The sequence below is a fragment of the Pelodiscus sinensis genome, chromosome 14 (genome assembly GCF_049634645.1).
Source record: "Pelodiscus sinensis isolate JC-2024 chromosome 14, ASM4963464v1, whole genome shotgun sequence".
In the NCBI taxonomy this organism is placed as follows: Eukaryota; Metazoa; Chordata; order Testudines; family Trionychidae; genus Pelodiscus; species Pelodiscus sinensis.
In genome coordinates, this window is record NC_134724.1 from 6,524,444 (window position 1) to 6,544,232 (window position 19,789).

The 19,789-nt window shown below is 48.6% G+C and overlaps 1 protein-coding gene and 2 long non-coding RNA genes across 3 annotated transcripts; 1 reads left to right on the forward strand and 2 right to left on the reverse strand.

The window, feature by feature from the left end:
• Positions 1–215: 215 nt before the first annotated feature.
• LOC142818291 (uncharacterized) lies at positions 216–5,605 on the reverse strand. Its single transcript, XR_012895695.1, has 4 exons — positions 5,204–5,605; positions 3,768–3,912; positions 3,135–3,259; positions 216–3,002 (listed from the first exon to the last, which is right to left on the reverse strand). It is a non-coding gene; the product is annotated as an uncharacterized LOC142818291 (long non-coding RNA).
• A 1,719-nt stretch (positions 5,606–7,324) lies between these two features.
• LOC112546828 (uncharacterized) lies at positions 7,325–15,868 on the reverse strand. Its single transcript, XR_012895696.1, has 3 exons — positions 15,600–15,868; positions 14,574–14,653; positions 7,325–7,806 (listed from the first exon to the last, which is right to left on the reverse strand). It is a non-coding gene; the product is annotated as an uncharacterized LOC112546828 (long non-coding RNA).
• On the forward strand, positions 8,659–11,133 carry KBTBD13 (kelch repeat and BTB domain containing 13). Its single transcript, XM_006129190.4, has one exon. It carries the CDS (start codon positions 8,844–8,846, stop codon positions 10,203–10,205), a length of 1,362 nt encoding a protein of 453 aa, XP_006129252.1. The 5' UTR covers positions 8,659–8,843; the 3' UTR covers positions 10,206–11,133.
• Positions 15,869–19,789: the final 3,921 nt, after the last annotated feature.

The window sequence follows — 19,789 nt, forward strand, 5'->3', positions numbered from 1 at the left end:
TCAGTGGCTGGTGCTGGGGGGTACTGGAGGAGTGGGGGGCTCTAGAGGTTAGGGCTGGCACTGGGCAGCTCTGGGGACTGGGGCTTTTTATACCACGGCCTGGCAAACCCATTCACAAACTTTTGACAGACTGGTAACATTTATCTGCATATTTGAATATTCATTATTTGCAAATAAAATGATTCCGGTCCGCCAAAAGTTTGTGAATGGGTTTGCCGTATAAAAAAGGTTGGGAACCACTGGACTAACAGATTCTTTGGGCATAAGCTTTAGTGGGTAAAAAAACTTCATCAGATGAACCTAGCTGGGGCGCTCTGCCAATCAGCTGGGTGGCATTGGACTCTCCTGAGCGGCTGCACAAGCACCCAGCTTACAGGGGACGCTTCAGGTTCTGAAATTTATTTCAACTCTCTACTTTGCAGACAAGAGACGTGATGCTGTTTACACCGGCTCTGAATTTGACGTGGGGGACCAGAGTCTGCACTGCACTTCTCAGCCAATGCGGCCCATAATAGGAGGCAAAGATAGCTTTGTTCCCCACCCACTCCCAGATTCTTGGACATAGCTGGGAGCCTGCTTGAACTCCAATGTAAGTTAGAACAGCCTTGAGGTCTGCTTTAACTGACTGCATCTTCCTATAGCCCAGCAGAGCTAGAATGCAGAGCGTGACTGATACACCCCCTACCATACGCACCGGTACACACACCTGCACCCATCCCAGTATACCCGTGAGATGCAGGCGGTGCAGGGGAGTTTGTACCAGCGGGAGACGGTCCCTGCTCCGGGGTTATCATCTGGAGGTCATCTCTGCCAGATGTCTTTTATGTGAACTAAGGAGACTTGAGAGTTTAAATGGCTCACCCAAGGTGACAGTGGCAGAACTGGGGTTAGAATCGAGGACTCCTAATTTCCCATTCTGCCCCTCTCTCATCACATCAGACAGCTCCCCAGCATGGCAACAACGTATTTGGGACTGAAATGATACAGGCTGCTGGAAATGTTCTTCCCGAAGCCTCTTCCCTGGTTTGCACACTGCTCCAGGGGGTGGGGGGACTCACAACCTTCCCTACAGCCTGTGTCAGCTGGAGATGTTTGTGTAGCCATAATTTTAGAAGCGTAATGGGAAGCCTTCGGCAGCTGCCCCTTTTCCAGCTGTTAACCAGTTGGATGGATCCATGGCAACCTTAACAAGACCGAAAAGCTGTTTGTGAAGAAAAGAAACAGCTGTTCTTCTCTGGCTAGGATCCAGTGGGTTCTGAACACAAGAGAGTAATACCCTGTTACTCAGAGGCACCTTGGTGGTCATGCAGCACTCAGGAATGGCCAGACCACGCACTGTGAGCGGAACAGAGCTGGCTTTTCAACCCTGTCCTTCTGCCGGGGACCAGAAAATAGAACATCCTGGGTTTACACGCTCATAGTATTAAGTAGGCACTCCCTGCAGGTCACCTTAGACTCAGTATACTTCCTCTAGAGCAGGGCTAGTCAACACATGGCCCATGGGCTGCATACGGCCTGTTTGTTTGCGTTGAGGGTTTGGATTTACATGGGACTCAACACACGGCATGTGGGTGGGAGCCAAAATGAACAAGTCGTCAATATAATGGTCTTCTGTTGAAATGTGTTTTAGTAGTTAAATTCCTGGACTGTCATTGCTCATTAAAAGTGCTGTCATATGGGTGGGAATCAGGTAAATATTGCATTTTATTAATATAATCAGAACTGACTTAAATGGGGCTTGTGTGTTGTGTAGTCTTGCTTTAATCTGTATATTCATGCCTGTCAAGTGTGAAAGAAGCTATTTGCATATATTTGCATATATATTTGCATGTATCTGCAACCACACTTAAGCTGCCACCCTCGGCATATGCTGCGAGTATCATTATGGTCCCTGGGGCTTCTGAAGCGGAGTTGCCCGGCTCTAGAGGCGTGGTGGTCCTTGGTCCATTCAATCACTTATCTCTGCCAGGATGAGGGCTGGTTAGAGCTGATTTTGCAGGTGGCTTTTGGGATGCGGGATATTTTCTCTTGTAGGGGCAGCATCCTCGTACTAAGCATGACGCATGTCTTTCCAATGGCCTCCATTCAACCGCACAGTAGATGTATGGCATTGTGTGGCCATTGTGATGGATAAGGAATCGGCTATCTGATCAAACAGCGAGTTGAATGTTCTTGCTTTGAACAAGGTGGTCAGGAACCATCTCAGAGACCAAGAGACACAAGAAAAGGGAGGCACTGGGCAGCAATGATATACAGCTTGCCCGCAAACCAATATGTTGCCCCTGCCCAGCTCCTTCGAACCAGGATCTCAAAGCACTTTCAAAGGGTTGGCTGACTACCGCCACCTGCATTTCTCCAGTGGGGAAACTGAAGCACAGAGCAGAGAGTGAGCCGTTTGCTCAAGTCCACATGGTGAGTCAGCGGTGGACCAGTGTCACGTTGACAAGCAGAATCAAGCCTGGGACCTCTGGAGCTTAGTGGATGAGCCTCAACTGCATGAGCTAAAAGCCAGCTGGCTGGTAGCTAAGGCTGTAGAGGAAACTCATTCTTCTCTCTGTCAGTGGTCTCAGTGCCTCTAGATGGGACAGTGCCCCGCACCTTGAATTTCCTGCGTCCATCTGCTGCTCTAACATCTGCCTGCTCAGCCAATTGATCATTTTTACCCCCTGGCAGTTTGCCTACATGCTGCTTCTTATCCCCTGCAGATCTGAGATCCAAGCAGCAGCTACAAAGCTACCGAGTGTCATGCACGACACCCACCCATCTGGCGGTCCTGTCATACATTCTCGCCGCACAGCTGGCTCCTGATGTGTCCCGTCAAAATCGAGTCAGGTTGCATTTGCTCCTCCCAGCCTCTCCTGTCATAGCTCTTGCTGGGGACCCCAGCAGCAGCAAACGTGGGAGATACACACACAAGGGAGCGGTACTGCTGGTCAGGGTAACGTAGACGGAGCCACAGTCCAAACGCTTTGTGAAGCTGAGTCGATTTTGCTGGAATGTCACTTGGGAAGAAGTGAAGAAGTTCCATCAGTGTCAACACAGAACCAAACACTGAGATTTTTTATTCTGAAATAATTTTTCGCTTAAATTATCTTTGCTTCGCATCCCACATAAGAACATAAGAGCTGCCCTACCAGGCCAGGCCAATGGTCCATCTAGCCCAGTGTCTCTTCTCTGACAGTGGCCTGTCCCAAGGCTGTAGGGGAGTGTGCAAAACGGGGCAATCTGGGCGGGATCCCTCCCAGCTTCTGGCAGCCTGCTGTAAATTACCATACAAAAGGGAACACAAGCGAAATGAAACGTTTCACTCGGTCAGAACACACGTTTGGGGGACTCTGCCGAGAATTGAGCAATGTTCCATTTTTGTTCTGTTTCAGAATGAAGCCAAGTTTCAAAATCCTTCGCGAAACAGGGCTTGCGTTCTCAATGAGGGCCCAACGTGGCCCAGACTCAGCCCTTCGAGGACACGCCAGTGATCAGCCCCCTAAACAAGCACCAGACACACCCTTCCTCCATCTACCCTCGTAGTCATCCCACTCTAGCAGCTTCATCACCCTTCCCACACCCGAGACAACCTCCAGCACTTAATTGACCCCCAACCATCAAGTTCTGCGTAGTTCTGTGTCTTACCCCCACCATTTCCTGGGGCAGGGCGTGTTGACAATAAAGTGAAACAAATGACTCCGTGCACATTATTTGCACATATGCAAATTATTCCATTAGATAAACTGCATAAAGTGCCACATGCAGAGATGCACAGAACTCACCAGCTTTGCAGCCAATGACGACTCAGTCTTGGCTTGAACTCAGGTGAATGGGGTCCAAAGAAATCTTATTCCTTTTTGGAAGCAGAGGCCAACTATACCTGACTGTACAATGCCAGCACCGAGTACAGGTGCTGTCAACAAGGAGCTGTTGTTCAGGAGAAAGGACGAAGAACAAAAAGGAAAGGAAAAACAAAGTGAGGGCAAAGGGAGTGAAGGGGAGGCTCCAAAAATGATACGGCAACTTCAGCAAAAGTATAAACAAGCCAGCAGGTTGGGTCAGGAATGGCTCTAAAGGGCTCCACAGAGTAATGATTCTCCCTCCCTTCTCCCTCCACACAGAGCAGAAGGCCTTTTCAAGGCTCACAAGCTTGACCTCTGGCTATACCCAAGGGTCTATAGTCCCTTGCCCTCACTGCAGGTTGATGCACCGAGAGAGGGAGGGAGCAAAACCAAAGGCCACGAAAGCAGCATGCAATCTCCGCCCGTTGCTGCAAGACTAACTAGGGCTAGGTCTACAGAGCAGCATTATTTCAGAATAACTCACATTATTCCGAAATAACATAGTCCACATCTACACTACAAGCAGTTATTTCGGCATAATGTCAAATTAATGTAGAGCTGGAGGACTTTTTACTCCGACTTTTGTAACCCTCATTTTACAAGGAGAAAGGGAAGCCGGAGGAAAAGTGCTCTTTCTTGGACTTCCTGCTGTATAGACAGTGCCAAAAGCCAAAATAAGCTCTTTCAAGTTAAGCTACATGATTGACATAGCTCAAGTTGTGTAGCTTATTTCGGCTTTAGCCTTGCTGTGTCGACGTGCCCTAGCAGTGCAGTTAATGCAGTTCCTAACTGGCCTGTGGGTGGCTCTGTAGAGCAGTGCTTCCCAATGCATCCCAGGACCGCTGCATGGGAGATTAGTACACTGGGCTCCCGTTTCCTTCCTTAGTCTGTGCTAGGCCTTGAGGTGTCACTTGGACGCATGCTATCCAACCGCAGAATTTCTGGGCTGCTCCAAATCACCTCTCCCAAATTGCCAGCCTGGACTGACCCAGTTCCACGCAAGCTAGAGCTGAATGGAAGGCAGCAGAGCCCAGCAGATAAGAGTGGAGGCTGAGGAGCTGCAGACAGTACAGCAGTGTTACAGAGAGATGCTGACCCTGTCCTACCTACATACCGGGGTGTTCGAGAACCCAGCCCCTGGAGTGCCAGGGCAGAGCTGAGATACAAACCTCTACCTCCTTCTTAGCTCTACCTCTCACTAAGCTGGCAAACTGGGGATTGTTTTAGCTTCTGCTTTACTATACTGTGGTCAGCATAGATGTGCGGAGTGGATAAAGCCACCAATAAGTAGGGGCGGTAATTTCCATTGATGTCAAAGGTCCCATTTCCACATGCAAATCACATAGATTAGGGACAAAGTAGATTGCTAATCCTACCTCCTGGATACTGCAGCCATGACAAGGCACATAGATGTGGAAATGCTTGTCCTTATCCGTCCAAGTCCCTAAATGAAGTCGCTAGTAAGTTGGACTATGCCTAGAAGAAGGCGCTGAGGTTGTAGAATAGACACAGTCCAGCTGTCAACCCAAGAGATATTGTAACAGCAAAAATGAATGCTGTATTTTCTCATCCACTGAACCCACAGCCATGTAACTTTCAAAAGCCATACCGGATCTTTCCCCTCTCAGACCCCATGCTGCTTTTGCAGTGTCTTCTCCAATAGGAAAAAGGTAAAAAAAAAAATCTATCCTGACGGCTTGTAAAATGCCCTTTGGTGTGTGCGGCCCACAGGGCTGGCAGATGCACAATCCCACAATTCAGGCTTAAAGCCTCAGAGATTTATGCAAGAAGTTATCTCCCTGAAGCCATATAACTTACTTTTATGAAGAGGGAAAGCATGCTCTTTCCAGCCATACAAAAAGCCACAGCTGCGAGATGAAAGGCAATGAGTGAACATCATATCTATGGTCATTTCTGCCCTGAGCTCTGGCTCCTCCCAAGGAGATCGTGTCAGATGTTGTACACACCCAAGTAGAAAAGCTGCCTCTGAAATTCCTAGAAGTGAGTTCTCAGACATTCTCAGCCTGTGGACCACATCTTAATAAAGAGATTTTTCTCAAAGACACCCCAGTTGTGCTGGGCTTTATAAAGCCACCAGGGCGGGAAAAGTCTGAGGAGAATAGAACCCTCATGTGCATCAATCGCTGACCTGAAAAAGTCACATTAGGGAAGTACTGAACATATATTTACTTCCTTTAAAGCATTCCCACATCTGGAAATTAGGAAGGGGAGCTAGTACCATGTGATTAGCTGGCTCTCTGAGGAGCACCAGCCGTTGCTCTGTGCATCACAGTTCAGAAGCCTCTCCTAAGACATGTAAAGATTAAGGATGGTCCTTGCGAATAAAGCATAAAATGGAGAGTGAAGAGACCTGTGCTCCATTTCCAGCTCTGCCAGACACTTGGGCCGTGTCCAGACTCAGGGGTTTTTTCGGGAAAAGTAGCCTTTTCCCGAAAAAACTTCCCCTGCGTCCAGACTCAAGCCGCGTTCTTTCGAAATTATTTCGAAAGAACGCGGCTTTTCTTTCGATGTCGGTAAACCTCGTTTCACGAGGAAGAACGCCTTCCTTCAAAAGTTCCTCTTTCGAAGGAAGGCGTTCTTCAATGTAAAGAGGCCGTCTTCGAAAGAGAGCATCCAGACTCGCTGGGTGCTCTCTTTCGAAAAAGCGGATTTCTCTTTCGAAAGATCCGCCTGCAGTCTAGACGCGATCTTTTGAAAGAGGCTCTTTCGAAAGATGCTTTCGAAAGAGCCTCTTTCGAAAGAAGCCTGCAGTCTAGACATAGCCTTGCTGTGGAACAACCACTTAACAGCTGTGTGCCTCAGTTTCCCTGGTATAGCACCTTGCTCCCCAAAGAGGGAAGTTCAATGTGTGCACCCTAATTCTGCTCCCTGACACACTGATGTAATTCTGGAGTAAAAATGCTGACCAATAGCACAACCCAGAGCAGAATCTGGCCCTTTTGAGATCCACACAGCAAAGTGTCTCATCTTATAAGTATTTCTAAATCAATAGCATTTAGAGGCCTTTGCAAGCCCACAAGGAAACCTAGTGAAGTCCCCAGGCAAGATTTTCAAAAGTGTGATTGTGGGATGCCTTAAAGAGGCGAGCGCTATGTCTAGACTGCCCGCTCTTGCGCAAGAGAATATGCAAATGAGACAAAGTGGTGACTATTGCTATGCCTCATTTGCATACTTAATGAGCCGCCATTTTGCTCAAGGGGCTTTTGCACAAAAAGGAGCCATCTGACTCTACACTGCTCCTTTTTGCGCAAAACCCCTCTCTTGCGCAAGAGCTGTTCTTCCTGAAAAGAAGTCGCAGAATGGCTCTTGCGCAAGAGAGGGGTTTTGCGCAAAAAGGAGCAGTGTAGAGTCAGACAGCTCCTTCTTGCGCAAAAGCCCCTTGTGCAAAGTGGCGGCTCATTAAGTATGCAAATGAGGCGTGGCGATATTCACCGCTTCACCTCTTTTGCATATTCTCTTGCACAAGAGGGAGCAGTCTAGGCGTAGCCCTGAAGTTTAGAAAACGCTAAGCAGCCAGCCTCCTAAACCAGGGCTCCTTATGGCCTCAAGCAAGATACACAACAAGGCAGGAAACTTATACAACCAACCTGCCTAGGTAACCTCAGGAGAGCACTGTTAGGGTATTTTGTTTAAGTATGATTTAATTGTTCTACCTTGTTAAAATCTAACGTTAGGATGGTGTTTACATTAGTAATTGGGGCACCCACAATGGGAGTTTGTAACCGTTGACCTAGGACTCCATGTTGGATCACCTCAGGCACCGAGCACTCAGAGACCAGCCTAAACCGGATTTTCCCGCCAAGTGGTCATGAGCGTTCTATTCTCCTCAGACGTTTCCCGTCCTGGGGGCTTTCTAAGGACTTTGTTGCCTCAGCCTCAGGGCTGTGCGCCCTAGTGGTAGCCGTGCCCGGGTCCGTCTGTTCTACCATCTGACAAGGAGGGACCATCCCAGCAGCGCCTGCAGTGGAGGAAGAAGAGGGTTTTACCATCCTTGTACTGTCGCCAGCCTGCAACTCCTCTTCACCCGCCAGCCCAGGACAGGACATTGTGGGACTCCCTAGTGCTCCTCCCCAGCCTGAGAGTAGCAGATTCTGCCAAGTGCTGAGGAAAGAGGAGTCGCTGTATTAGGGGTTTTCTTACCATTTTAATCACAGAGCCAAAGGTTTGATCTAGAAGGTCTGGGCTTCAAGCCCCCTATTTGTTGCTATCACGATCACAAGTTTTGTTTTATGTTTGTCAAATCTGCGTCAGGTTATTTCCCCATTTCTCCCTCCTTTGTAATCAATCCTGAATAACATTCTAGCTTGTTTGCACCTAAACATCACCTCCTCTTTCCTTACTGCACTTACACCGGAGAGAGGAAAAAGGATTTACTTCAGTGCTTAATTAATTCACGGGAGATAGACCCTGATGGGGTGGGGGCAAACCTGTACTTCTGGCAAGGGCACTGAGTGGCATTTTAACCGTGCTGGCTACCTACGCTATTGGGGTATCAGCACCACACCTCACCCCTGCAGGGATTTCACAAGTTACAGCTGTGATGAATCGGACCCATTCAGTACAATTACACTCCACCTTTATTTGATGATCCCATGACCAACAGGCAGCCAAGTGCTGTCCATCCCTGGAGTGGCTTCTCTGTGTTTCATTTGAAGAAATGCCACTGGTATCAGCTGATGAGAGAACTCCATGGATGCCAATGACAGTCTCTGTTCATGTCTTTCATTGCTGGCAGTTCCAATCACATGGGGCACAGCTATCTTTAGCTGGAGGTATTTATATTACAAGTTAGCAGCTTCTTAGAGTCTGGGGAGGCTCAGAAAGCTAGCAAACCATCGCTGAAGAGTTAGGAGTCGTAATCTGCTTGGGAGGCAGCTGACATACTGAGAAGGGCTCTGGGTTCCATTGTATACTTGCTAATGCACTGAGACACCACCACGGCCTGCTTCCCCTCCTGAGGTCCCCGGCATTAGAAGGGTGGCTCAGGCTCAGATCATGCAGGCGTTCCCGAGGGGAAGAGTGCGTATCCAAGTGGAGGAGGAGTTTTTCGCCACGGACAAGGCTCTGCTGGTGGAACACAGTGAGTACTTCCGTGCGCTCTTCCAATCTGGCATGAAGGAGAGCACGCAAGATGAAATCCAGATCCGAGACGTGAGTGCCGTGGGATTTCTCCTCATGCTCCGAGTCCTGGCAGGGGAGAGACCTGTGCTGACATGTGAGGAGAATCTGAAGGCGGTCGAATGTGCGGCTTTTCTGCAGGTGAAGTCGATGACCAAGTACCTGATTCATTCCATCAATTCCGATAACTGCATTGTCCTTTATCAAGCTGCTGCCATGTTTGGCTTGCTGGACCTTTTCCATAGTGCTGCCCTGTTCATTAGAGACAGCTATTCTGATTTAGAGGAGTACTTAGACTGTCTTTCTGCTGACCTGTTGGATTACGTGGACTCCCTTCTGCCCAGCACATTTGTCGCAGTGGGAGCCCATACACCAACCTTTGAGTTTCTACAGGATCTTTCGAGAACCATCTGCTACCTGGATGAGGATGAAAACACATGGAAGACACTTTCCTGCTTACCGCTGACAGCCAGCACCTTCCTGGCTGGCATGGCGACATTGGATAATAAGATCTACATAGTGGGTGGAGTCCGCGGAGCAAGCAAACAAATTGTGGACCTCGGGTTTTGCTACGACGTAGATGCTAACAGCTGGAGTGAGTTTTCCAGCCCTCAGCAGCTCCGGTATGACCTCACACTGACAGGTCATGAAGGTTATCTGTACGCCATAGGAGGAGAATTTGAAAAGACCTTGCTAAAGTCTGTGGAGAAATACAACGTGTCCTCCAACACTTGGACTTTTGTCTCCGATCTACCCCAGCCAACAGCAGGTGCACCCTGTGCACAGACCATGGGACGGATATTTGTCTGCTTGTGGAAGCCACTAGACACCACTATCATTTATGAGTATGAGATCCAGAAAGATGAGTGGCTTCCAATATCAGCCTTAAAGAGGCCTCAGAGCTACGGCCACTGCATGGTGGCCCACAGAGATAATCTCTACATCATGCGGAACGGGCCCTCGGACGACTTCCTGCGGTGTGTGATAGACGGCTTCAACCTTACCACTCTGCAGTGGACAGCTTTACCAGGGCAATACGTGAACAGCAAAGGCGCGCTTTTCACTGCCGTGATCAGGGGGGACACGGTTTATACGGTCAACAGGATGCTGACCCTCCTCTACTCCATAGACGAGAATACATGGAGGTTTAAAAAGGAGAAAGCTGGATTCCCAAGGAGTGGGTCCCTACAGACCTTTCTTCTCAGGTTCCCAAAGAGAAACCACAGCATTGCCACTTAGTCCCTGCCACAAGGGGGTGCTCTAGAATACAAAAGCTGAAATAGTCACGTCTGGATCCTCATCTAGCTCCTTTTCTTTCCAAGCCTTGAGTCTAGCTGCTCAGTAGGATTCCATGCATAACAGGAGATTGCAGTGTCACTCCGGCCCCAAACTACTGAGTGCTGCTAACTCCTCCTGTGTGTTTGCCTTCCAAGTAGCAGGTGCCAGTGTGAGGAGTGCAGTTCTGCTGCGGGCCCTGCAGATTACCCTCTGCTCATGGTTACAAAGCATCGAACACCCTAGTGCTCACCCTCTATTTAAAACCCCAGAGGTTGTCCTAACATGTATACAGTTTGTAGAGCCCTTGCTCAGGCCTTCAGATGAAAGACATTGCAGAAAGGCAAAATCGACCATGTGGCTTAAAGGTTGCAACACCAGACTGGAAGTCAGATGATCTGGGTTGGATTCCCAGCTATGCGATTGACCTTGTGGGTAACCTTGGACAAGTTACTTCCCCTCCCTGTGCCTCAGTCTCCCCATATTTAAAACAAGAAATAACATTGTCCTCCTTTGTGAAGCACATTGAGATCCATGGAGCGAGTCATTGTTTGTATTGACCGAATTTGTCAACTGTTTATTAAACCATTTATTCTACATGCTGGTGGGAAAAGATCAATTATTTTGTAAAATGAAATGGAAAGGTTTTTTTTAAATGTAGGCATGGGTTAAAATGGTCATCATTTCATGGAAATTAAATGGAATAACTTGCAATGCTGTGCAATGCTCCCTCTAACTTTTCCATCCATGTGCAGAATACGTTTGTTATGTGCACCAACGGATCTGCAGATGTGCACCACCAATATAAATGCATGCTGCTGGCTGTGGGCACTCTGTTATTCAGCTGGACGGCACCTGAATCTCACCTGGGTGGCCGCACAGGTGCACTGCTTACAGGGAATGCTGATGCTGTGTGTAAGTCAGGTTTTATACTGTCCGGTAAATGCTTTTCTAGCTGCCGGTATGTTTGAATCACAGTACTTAGAAATAAAATCACCCAGGAATCCTGTGGTATCTTAAAGACAAACAGATTTATTTGGGAAAAAGCTTTCATGGGTAAAGATGATGCATCTGACAAAGTGGGTCTTTGCCCATGAAAGTTTATGCCCAAATAAATGTGTTCATCTTTAAAGTGCCACAGGACTCCTTGTTGTTTTTGCAGATACAGACTAACACGGCTACCCCTCTAGTACTTAGGAGTATATTCCCTGTATTACTCTTGACATCTTTAGGGAATATATTCTTGGACCTATTTCCAATTTAAAGTGATAGCACAGACTGAATCAGGTACCCAGGAAAATCCTTCATATCTCTTATGAAGGATAAGGGGAAATTATCCTGGAGGAGGGATGAAGAAAAGAAAGTATGCTGTTCTCAACGGATTCCAATTGGATTCCAAGTGAGACAATCCAGTGTTATAAGTGGGCTGAGAGCAGCCGAAGGTAGAGTCTGGCCTGGCATACTTAGGTTGAGAGTCCAAGCACTGAAGCTTGGATTCCAATGAGAAACTACCAAAATCTTGTGCGCTGTTAGTGTAGGACTAGGGCTCAAAGTAGTAGAAATCTCCCAAGTCCAGCTGATTTCTGACTGGCTCCAGCATGGATTCTGAACCCAAACTGAGAGGTTGGGGACTGGGTCTAAAGATTCCAATTCTGCAGATTGCAAAGTGGGGCAGGTTCAGGATTCGATTTTAGGGTCACTCTGATAAGAACATTTGTAGGGTGTGTCTTGAATTGGAATCACCCAGATCCAAACTCCAACCTCATGATTTCGGTGCCGGAAGTGGAGCTGAAACTGTTCTGTAGCATTTCTGTTCAGTACTTACGGCTTTCCTCACCCTTTGCCTGCCCTTCAAATGCTTAGCAGCTGCAAGGTCGATCCTTTCTGGAAAGAGGCTGATGAAGCTCAGGAGTCCCCCCTTCCCCAAAAAAGGAGTCAAAGCAGTCAATAGGCTGATCATGTGACACCTTTCTGAATGGCATTGCGGGAAGAGACATTAAAACAGTGGGCCAAATATCTCCCTAGTGTAACACCATTACAAGAAGGATGAATCTGGCCTAGCCTGCTGCCCTGGGAATGTGGTACTGTAGCCCTGTGGGGTGCAACAGGGGGGCTCATCCCCCTCGGGGTCAGTGGGTGGCCACTCCGACCCACTGCACAGCGCCCCGTCTATAGTCAAAGAGTCTTTACGCGTCCACCCTTGTTCGGGGCAGGTCGATAATATATACCCAAGGACCGTCCTCTGGCCCAACCCTGCATCAAGGAGGGGTAACAAGCCACCAGACAGGACAAGGATGCAGTTATAAATCTGAACCCTGGTTCAGGGCAGGGCCGCAGCAAAGCAGTTTCTCAGTAGCTCAAGGCCCGTTTGCAACAGCTCCAGCCGAGTCCCCTTGCTCAGGTGGGGGTCTGGCAGATGCAGGCAGCTGAACAGGAACAATCGAGGGGGAAGACTGCCACCTGAGCGTGGGGCACAGGGGGGACGCAGGCCCACCCACTCCACTGCGTCCCAGCCTAGGGCCCTGGTAGCAGCAGATCCGATGGCTGCTGGGTCAGCAGGGATCTGTGCTGAAACACATTGACCTGCTGCTGGGCCAGTGGGGGCCGTACCGCAACCCGCTGACCCTCTGCTAGACCTGGTCAGCTATCCCTGGGCCGTTTCCATTTCCCCCCTCAGGTTGTACCTGGCTCTGGAGCAGGTCCTCAGGGCAGCATGGGTTGGAGTCCTCCAGCCAGGTAAACAAACTCTCCAGGCAGTCCTCGTGACCCAGGCCAGTCGTCAGCTTCCCCAGGGACTAGCTCCTCGTTTGGTTGTGCTGGGGAGGTTTCTGGCTTCCTTGCTGGCTGGGGCTTGACTGGCCTTTCTGGCAGGCCTTATATCTCTGGCCCCACCCCCTGGCTTTCACCCAGGTTAGTTGTTAGGGCCAGGTGCTGCCCACCCAGGCTCAGGGAGGGGTCCCCCTCAGGGTCAGTGGGTGGCCACTCAGACCCACTACAGCAGGGGTAGCCAATCCGTGGCTCGCAAGCCACATGCGGCTCTTCACCCCTGAAAGTGCTGCTCGCGAAGCTGCCCCATGCACCCCTACAAACAGCCCCTGGCTCCGTGCTCATTGGGTGCAGGGGAGCCGTCTGGCATGGCAAAATGGCATTGGCAAGATGGGGTCAGGCAGCAGGAACCTGATGTGGCCAAAAAGCCTAACCTGTGGTTAAAGGGGCAGCGTCCTTTTTTTTTTTTTTTTTTTTTCCCTCAACAATTCTGGTGTGGCTCTTCGCATGTTTTCCACCGCTGTTTCAGCTCTCTTCATTTAATGGGTTGGTCACCCCTTCACTACAGGGATATATGTGAAGGTGCTGGTTAAATATTTCCTTCTCACACTGCAGTAATTTACATCCTGCTTGTCAATGCTCCCTGCTTTTGCTCACAAGATTTCTAGCAAAACAGGGCAAATTCCTAAGCCAGCTCATCATTTCCTGGGCCAGCAGAAGAGACTGGAAGTGCCGCAGTGATCCCCTCCAGCCTCTCTGGGGGCAGTGCTGATCGGTTGTTGAGGTTGCCCCATCCAGCCCTCCGCTGGTCACCAATGTTCCCTCTAATCTTTTCCCTCCATGTGCAGAATAATTTTTCTACATGCACCCAGGCATGTGCGAATGTAGAAACAAACCCTAGCCATGGGCACTCTGCTAATCAGCTGGGTGGCATTGGAATCTTTCCTGAGCGGCTGCCCAAGTGCTCAGCTTACAGGGAACACCCCTGGCAACTAAGGTAACATGCCCACAGGCAGACAGACAATATTGCTAATACAACAGAGGGGCCTGTAACAAATCTCTCCAAGCTGAGTATCCCTAGACTTGAGAGTGCTCAAAATTTGAACCCAGCTCCCTAGCCCCACTTTGCAAGTGGCCTCTCTTTTTATAATGGGCTGAACTAGAACAGACCCAAGCACTCATGAACTGTGGGATATTCCAGATACCAGTTCTGAGGCGGAAGGTATTAATCATCCCTAATTGATTAATTTGCTTGTTGACATTGTCTTATTTTGAGATCCTGGACTGAATCTATTCATCCAGACAGTGCCCAATACATTCCCTTTCTGCAGATACAGAAAAAGGCATAAATACGCACCATCAGGGGCTGCCCGTTGACCCGGGCCTGCATTTGAACAGCCTCTTAATCAGAAGAAAATAAGCATTTCCTGTTTACATTACAGAGCCTGTTATGGACAGATTTAAAGCTCTCCCAAGAAGTTTCCCACACCTCAGCAGAATGAGAGGGCTATTTAAAAATGAAGAGAGCATCACAAAGAAGGGGAAAATACATCTGGAATCACTTACCGAAATTGCCTCCAAGCATGGGAAGAAGGAGTTAGTCACAGTGATGACAAACTGGTGGGTCACTAGGATCAGGGAGGGCACTGGCAAAGAAAGCATATAATGGTTGGCTGGGCCTCGGTTAGATCCGGAGTGTGCATGGAGAGTGAAGACCGGGAACCTTCTTGGTTCTTTCGGTGAACTGGAGAGGGCCGTGGAGATGGATTTACCCTCATGCCTCTTGTTGCTAATTGTGGGTGTGAGAACCCACCGCTCCCATGAAACTGTGACTGGATTTTGGGTGCTCAGCCCTCTGACACACCAGCCCCAGATGTAATTACAGTAGTGCCAAGAGGCCCCTGCAGAGCTCAAGGCCCTGGTGGTTCTTTCTGGCGTTTCTGTCAGAAGTTACAACAAGGCAGTTGCTGCTGATACAAGCGCACCCGCCAGAATGGCTGGGCAGATGACAGTCTGGACGCTGACGTGCCAGGGTGTGTTGAGGCCCTAGTCTTGGCAATCAAGCCCATAATGTCCAAAACGGCACCATCTCACTATCCCCTTTTCCCTGAGACACCTGCTAAGCGGCAGGGCTTGCTAGGCCAAGGACTTCAACAGAAATACAATACTATTTACTCTAAGAGCTGCAGTTCGCCAATGAGGATATAGTTAGGGCCTGATAAACTGGGGCAGAAAGAAGAAAATATCAAGAGGAGCAGTCTGGGTTCACCTGTACATTCATAAACATTCAGAGTATGTCTACACTCGCAGCTTCTTGCGCGAGTAATATGCAAATGAGGCTAAGCGTGGAATACCGCCGAGCCTCATTTGCATACCTAATGAGCCACCATTTTTTTCAGAAGAGGCTCTTGCGCAAGAAGGAGCATCTACACTGCCCCTTCTTGCGCAAGAAAAACCCTCTTGCGCAACGCCGTTACACCTACTACTTGACAGGCAAGAAGCCACGAGTGTAGACATAGCCTCAGTGTTGTCCAAGGGGCCATTATTTCCAGATACAAAGAGGTAAACATGCAGTCTTGATGCTGTACTCACATTTCATGGAACACTTCGATGTTTAATTTTCAGCCGCGCTTTCCTCCTTTTTCGGGCTCCGAGGCTAAGAGCTGTGAAGATCGTTGTGTCAAACCTTTTACCCCTTTCATTTAGAGAACTGTCACTCCCCATTACTTCTCTCTCATTTCTGCAAAACTTACACACACACAATATTGCTAGAAGAGCTCTCCGTTGGCTGGACTGGAGCTAGGACTCTGCCTATCAGTGCATATAAAATTGTGATGAACGTGAAGAGCCAAAATATTACAAAACCATTTTTCCATAAATTGAGTAGGCTCCTAACCCTCCATGCCTCCAGAATTTAAACAGAACAGAAAAGACAGCCAGCTGGCATGCCTCAAATTCTTGGATTTCTCACTCTTGCCAAGTTGCCTGCATTTTCAGTGATGCAGCCATGGGGGGCGTAAGTTAACTGTTACAGCCTTTTAAAAGACATCTCTGTCCAGGTTCATATTTAAAAGCATTTTGTTCATCCATCTCCACTTGCCCCCACCATTGTTCTAGGCCACCAGCTTGGTTTCCCCAGCTGTCAGTTTCATTGTGGAGGCCAGCAAGGATACTATGAATTATAAAATAGCCCATTTTCCATTCAGAAGACCCAACTGAATGCACAGTCTTATTTTGAGATCCTGGACTGAATCTATTCATCCAGACAGTGCCCGATACATTCCCTTTCTGCAGATACAGAAAAAGGCATAAAATACACAGCCCTGGAACAGGGAGTTCATTATTGGGCATTTGTTCATTATTATCACTTATTAATGGGTGGGACCCCTCACAGCAGCTGCCTCTTTCCCTCCTGATAAAATGATATCAGCACAATTCAAGGGATCTCTGTGTAAGCAGTGAAAAATCTCACACCCCCTGCAGCAGCAGAAGGCCTGTAGACCACTTTAGTCACACATAATGCCACTTCAAGGGCCTACATGTTGTATGGGCCTTACCTCAACATGTCATTTGGATCACTGACCAGCCTGAGACTATAAGAATTTTAAATATGATCTGCCCCACACACAACAGACCTCTGAAGATTCATGCATCCTATGAATTCATCCAGCACATCAAATGCCCCCAACAATAACTGTAGGTGAAATCAGACAATCACTACACTTCTGAATGAATGACAAAGAAATATTATACAAGACAAAAACACCCTCTCATCTGAGGGTGAAAGTGATCATACCATATCTGACCTCTCAATCTTTGCCCTCAAGGGGAACTTGCAGAATAATATCAAAGGACAAACCTGGGAAATTAAATTTGTAACAGTGCTAACTGCTAAAAACCAGGGACTCAACAGACATACTGATTTTATGGCTCATTAGAGCATTTAGTGATACGCCCCACTGCTTGCTAACCCTTAATTGTCCTCTTCATCTTAAGTGGCCTCCTTTACACTTAACAATGTGTCCCATCTTATATTTAAGCGCATTGGTACTCTCCCCAGCCCTGAAGAAAAGCTCCGTGAACCTTATACAGGCAGTCCCCGAGTTACGCGGATCCGACTTATGTCGGATCCGCACTTACGAACGGGGCTTTCTCGCCCCGGAGCTCGCAGGCAGCGGGACCGCCCAGAGCACAGCGGTCCCGCCACCTCGACCTCTGGGGCGAGAAAAGCTGCTCCGGGTGCCCCTGGTCTGCTGGGGACCGTCTCCAGCAGACCAGGGACCCCTGGAGCAAAGCCGGGGAGGCAGAGGGGTCCCGCGCCTCTGAGGCTTTGTTCTGGCAAAGCCTCAGAGGCGCGGGACTCCGCCGCCGCTGCGGCTTTTCTCCCGGTGTCCCTGGTCTGCTGGAGACGGTCCCCAGCAGACCAGAGGCACCGGGAGCAAAGCCGCAGCGGCGGCAGGGTCCCGCGCCTCTGAGGCTTTGCCAGAGCAAAGCCTCAGAGGTGCGGCACCCCGCCGCCGCTGCGGCTTTGTTCCCCGTGTCCCTGGTCTGCTGGGGGCGGGCGCAGCTAGTGCGCCCCCCCCCCCCCCCAGCAGACCAGGCTTTTGTTGTGGACCCTGGGGTAGAGCAGCTGGGGTGCTGCCGGGTTGGTCCTACAGGGACCTACCTGGCAGCCCAGCTGTTCTGTCCCAGGCTCGAGATTCAGCCGCTGTTGAAACTGATCAGTGGCTGATTCCAGGAAGCTGGGGGCAGAGCAATTCTTCCTCCAGCTTCCTGTAGTCAGCCCCTGGTCAGTTTCAGCAGCAGCAGCTGAATTTGGAGCCAGTTCCGACTTACATACAGATTCAACTTAAGAACAAACCTATAGTCCCTATCTTGTACGTAACCCGGGGACTGCCTGTAAGCTTTTACCTTCTACCAACAGAAATTGGTCCAATAAAAGATATAACCTCACCTGCCTTGTCCTTCTGAATAAATAGGGCTTAGCCATATAATTGTTGGCTCCACTCCTGTTTCCCTTATAAACTTCTTTACCAAAACATTCATATTGCAGCCGTAACATCTTTCTTCAGGCCAAAACATGGCACAGCTGGTATGGCTACAATGAGTATTTGGATAGCGGCCGGGAAGGAAGTATTTTTGGCATTTTTGCCTTGAACTGAATAAAAGGGCATTTCAAATTTGCTCAGAACATGTCTGACACGATCTGTCTGGACCAAGAAAATGTTTGGATTTCACAGCTCCTTTGCATTCCTGCAAAGAACTCTGCTAACATTCTGAGGATGCAGGGCAACAGCTATAAACAGATCCTGCTCCAGACCGGTTCTGTGCCTTGGACAATGAGGCCTCGGTCCTGACTGGGGCCTCTAAAACAAGTAGTAAAAATCAAACTAGAGATTCTCGCAGTGTTTGAGCATCCCCATTTCAAGGCTTGCTTGTGTCTCCCTGTGAAACCTCTTTGTTGTTTGACGTGTTCACCCTGAAAGTGCATAGCTGAGGTCTGGAAAATTCCTTCTAGTGGTGTGGGTGTCTTTAAGACAATACTAGCAGCCGCAGGAAAAGTTCACACTGTTGTTGTAGATCTTGTTTCAATGGCTAGAGCTTTAAGCTAAACCAAGAGGTGGAAACTTTTCTGCCATGCAGGGGTGAGATGGCTATTTTTGCCTTTCTTAATTTCAGTAAGATCATGTCTGATAAGAGCAAATTCATCACTGGTATTGAAATTGGCTTGAGCTGGCCAGGAGAAGGGGTTTGGGATTTCTTTCAGAATGTGGTCCCATCAAATATAGGTTGTTCAATGATACCCCATGTAAATTCCAATGTGGAGTGGTAGATGACATGTAGTTATGAAGTTTCTTTTGTCTCTATGGAAGCAGGTTCTTTCTGAGTATTTGGGTGGCCCATTCCATGACTTGATCTATCTCTGGTGGAGTGTCTTGGTTTAGTGCTGGCAGTTTTTAAGTGTGTTTAGGTGTATCCCATAGACTTTAGTGCACATGATGTGGTATTGGAGTGCCTGGCTACAGAAAACAGATTTCTGGGGAAGTTTTCTTAGGGGGCTGGGGCACATGACTTAAGACAAGAAGCTGAGGGATTTGGGCTTATTTAGTCTGAAGAAGAGAAGAATGAGAGGGGATTTGGTAGCAGCCTTTAACTACCTGAAAGGGGGGAGAGGGGTCCAGAGAGGATGGATCTAGGTTGTTCCCAGTGGTGGCAGATGAGAGAACAAGAAACAATGGTCTCAAGTTGCAGTGGTGGAACTTTAGGTTGTGTATTAGGAAAAAACTATTTCACTGGGAGAGTGGTGAAGCACTGGAATGGGTTATTTAGGGAGGTGGTGGAATCTCTACCCTTATAGGTTTTTAAGGTCAGGCTTGACAAAGCCCTGGCTGAAATGATTTAGTTGCGGTTGGTCCTGTTTTGAGCCGGGGATTGGACTACATAACCTCCTGAGGTCTCTTCTAACCCTAATCTTCTATGATTCTAAGTCTTTGGTGGTTATAGGGCCTGTGAAAGTAAATGTGGTGATTTGTGTCATTTGTAGGGTTCCATTGTTTAAGCTGATCGTGGTGTCTAGGAAGTTGATTCAGGTGTGAGAGTGTTATAGAGTTCAATGAATGGGGGTGATGGTTACAGAAGGTGTGGTGGAAATCTATAAGGGCTTGTCTACACTACAGAGAAGATCAACGCTGCTGCAGTCTATCTTCTGGGGTTTGAATTAGCGGGTCTAGTGAAGTCCTGTGCTGGTAGGGCTGCTCCTCACGAGGAGTAAGGGAAGTTGA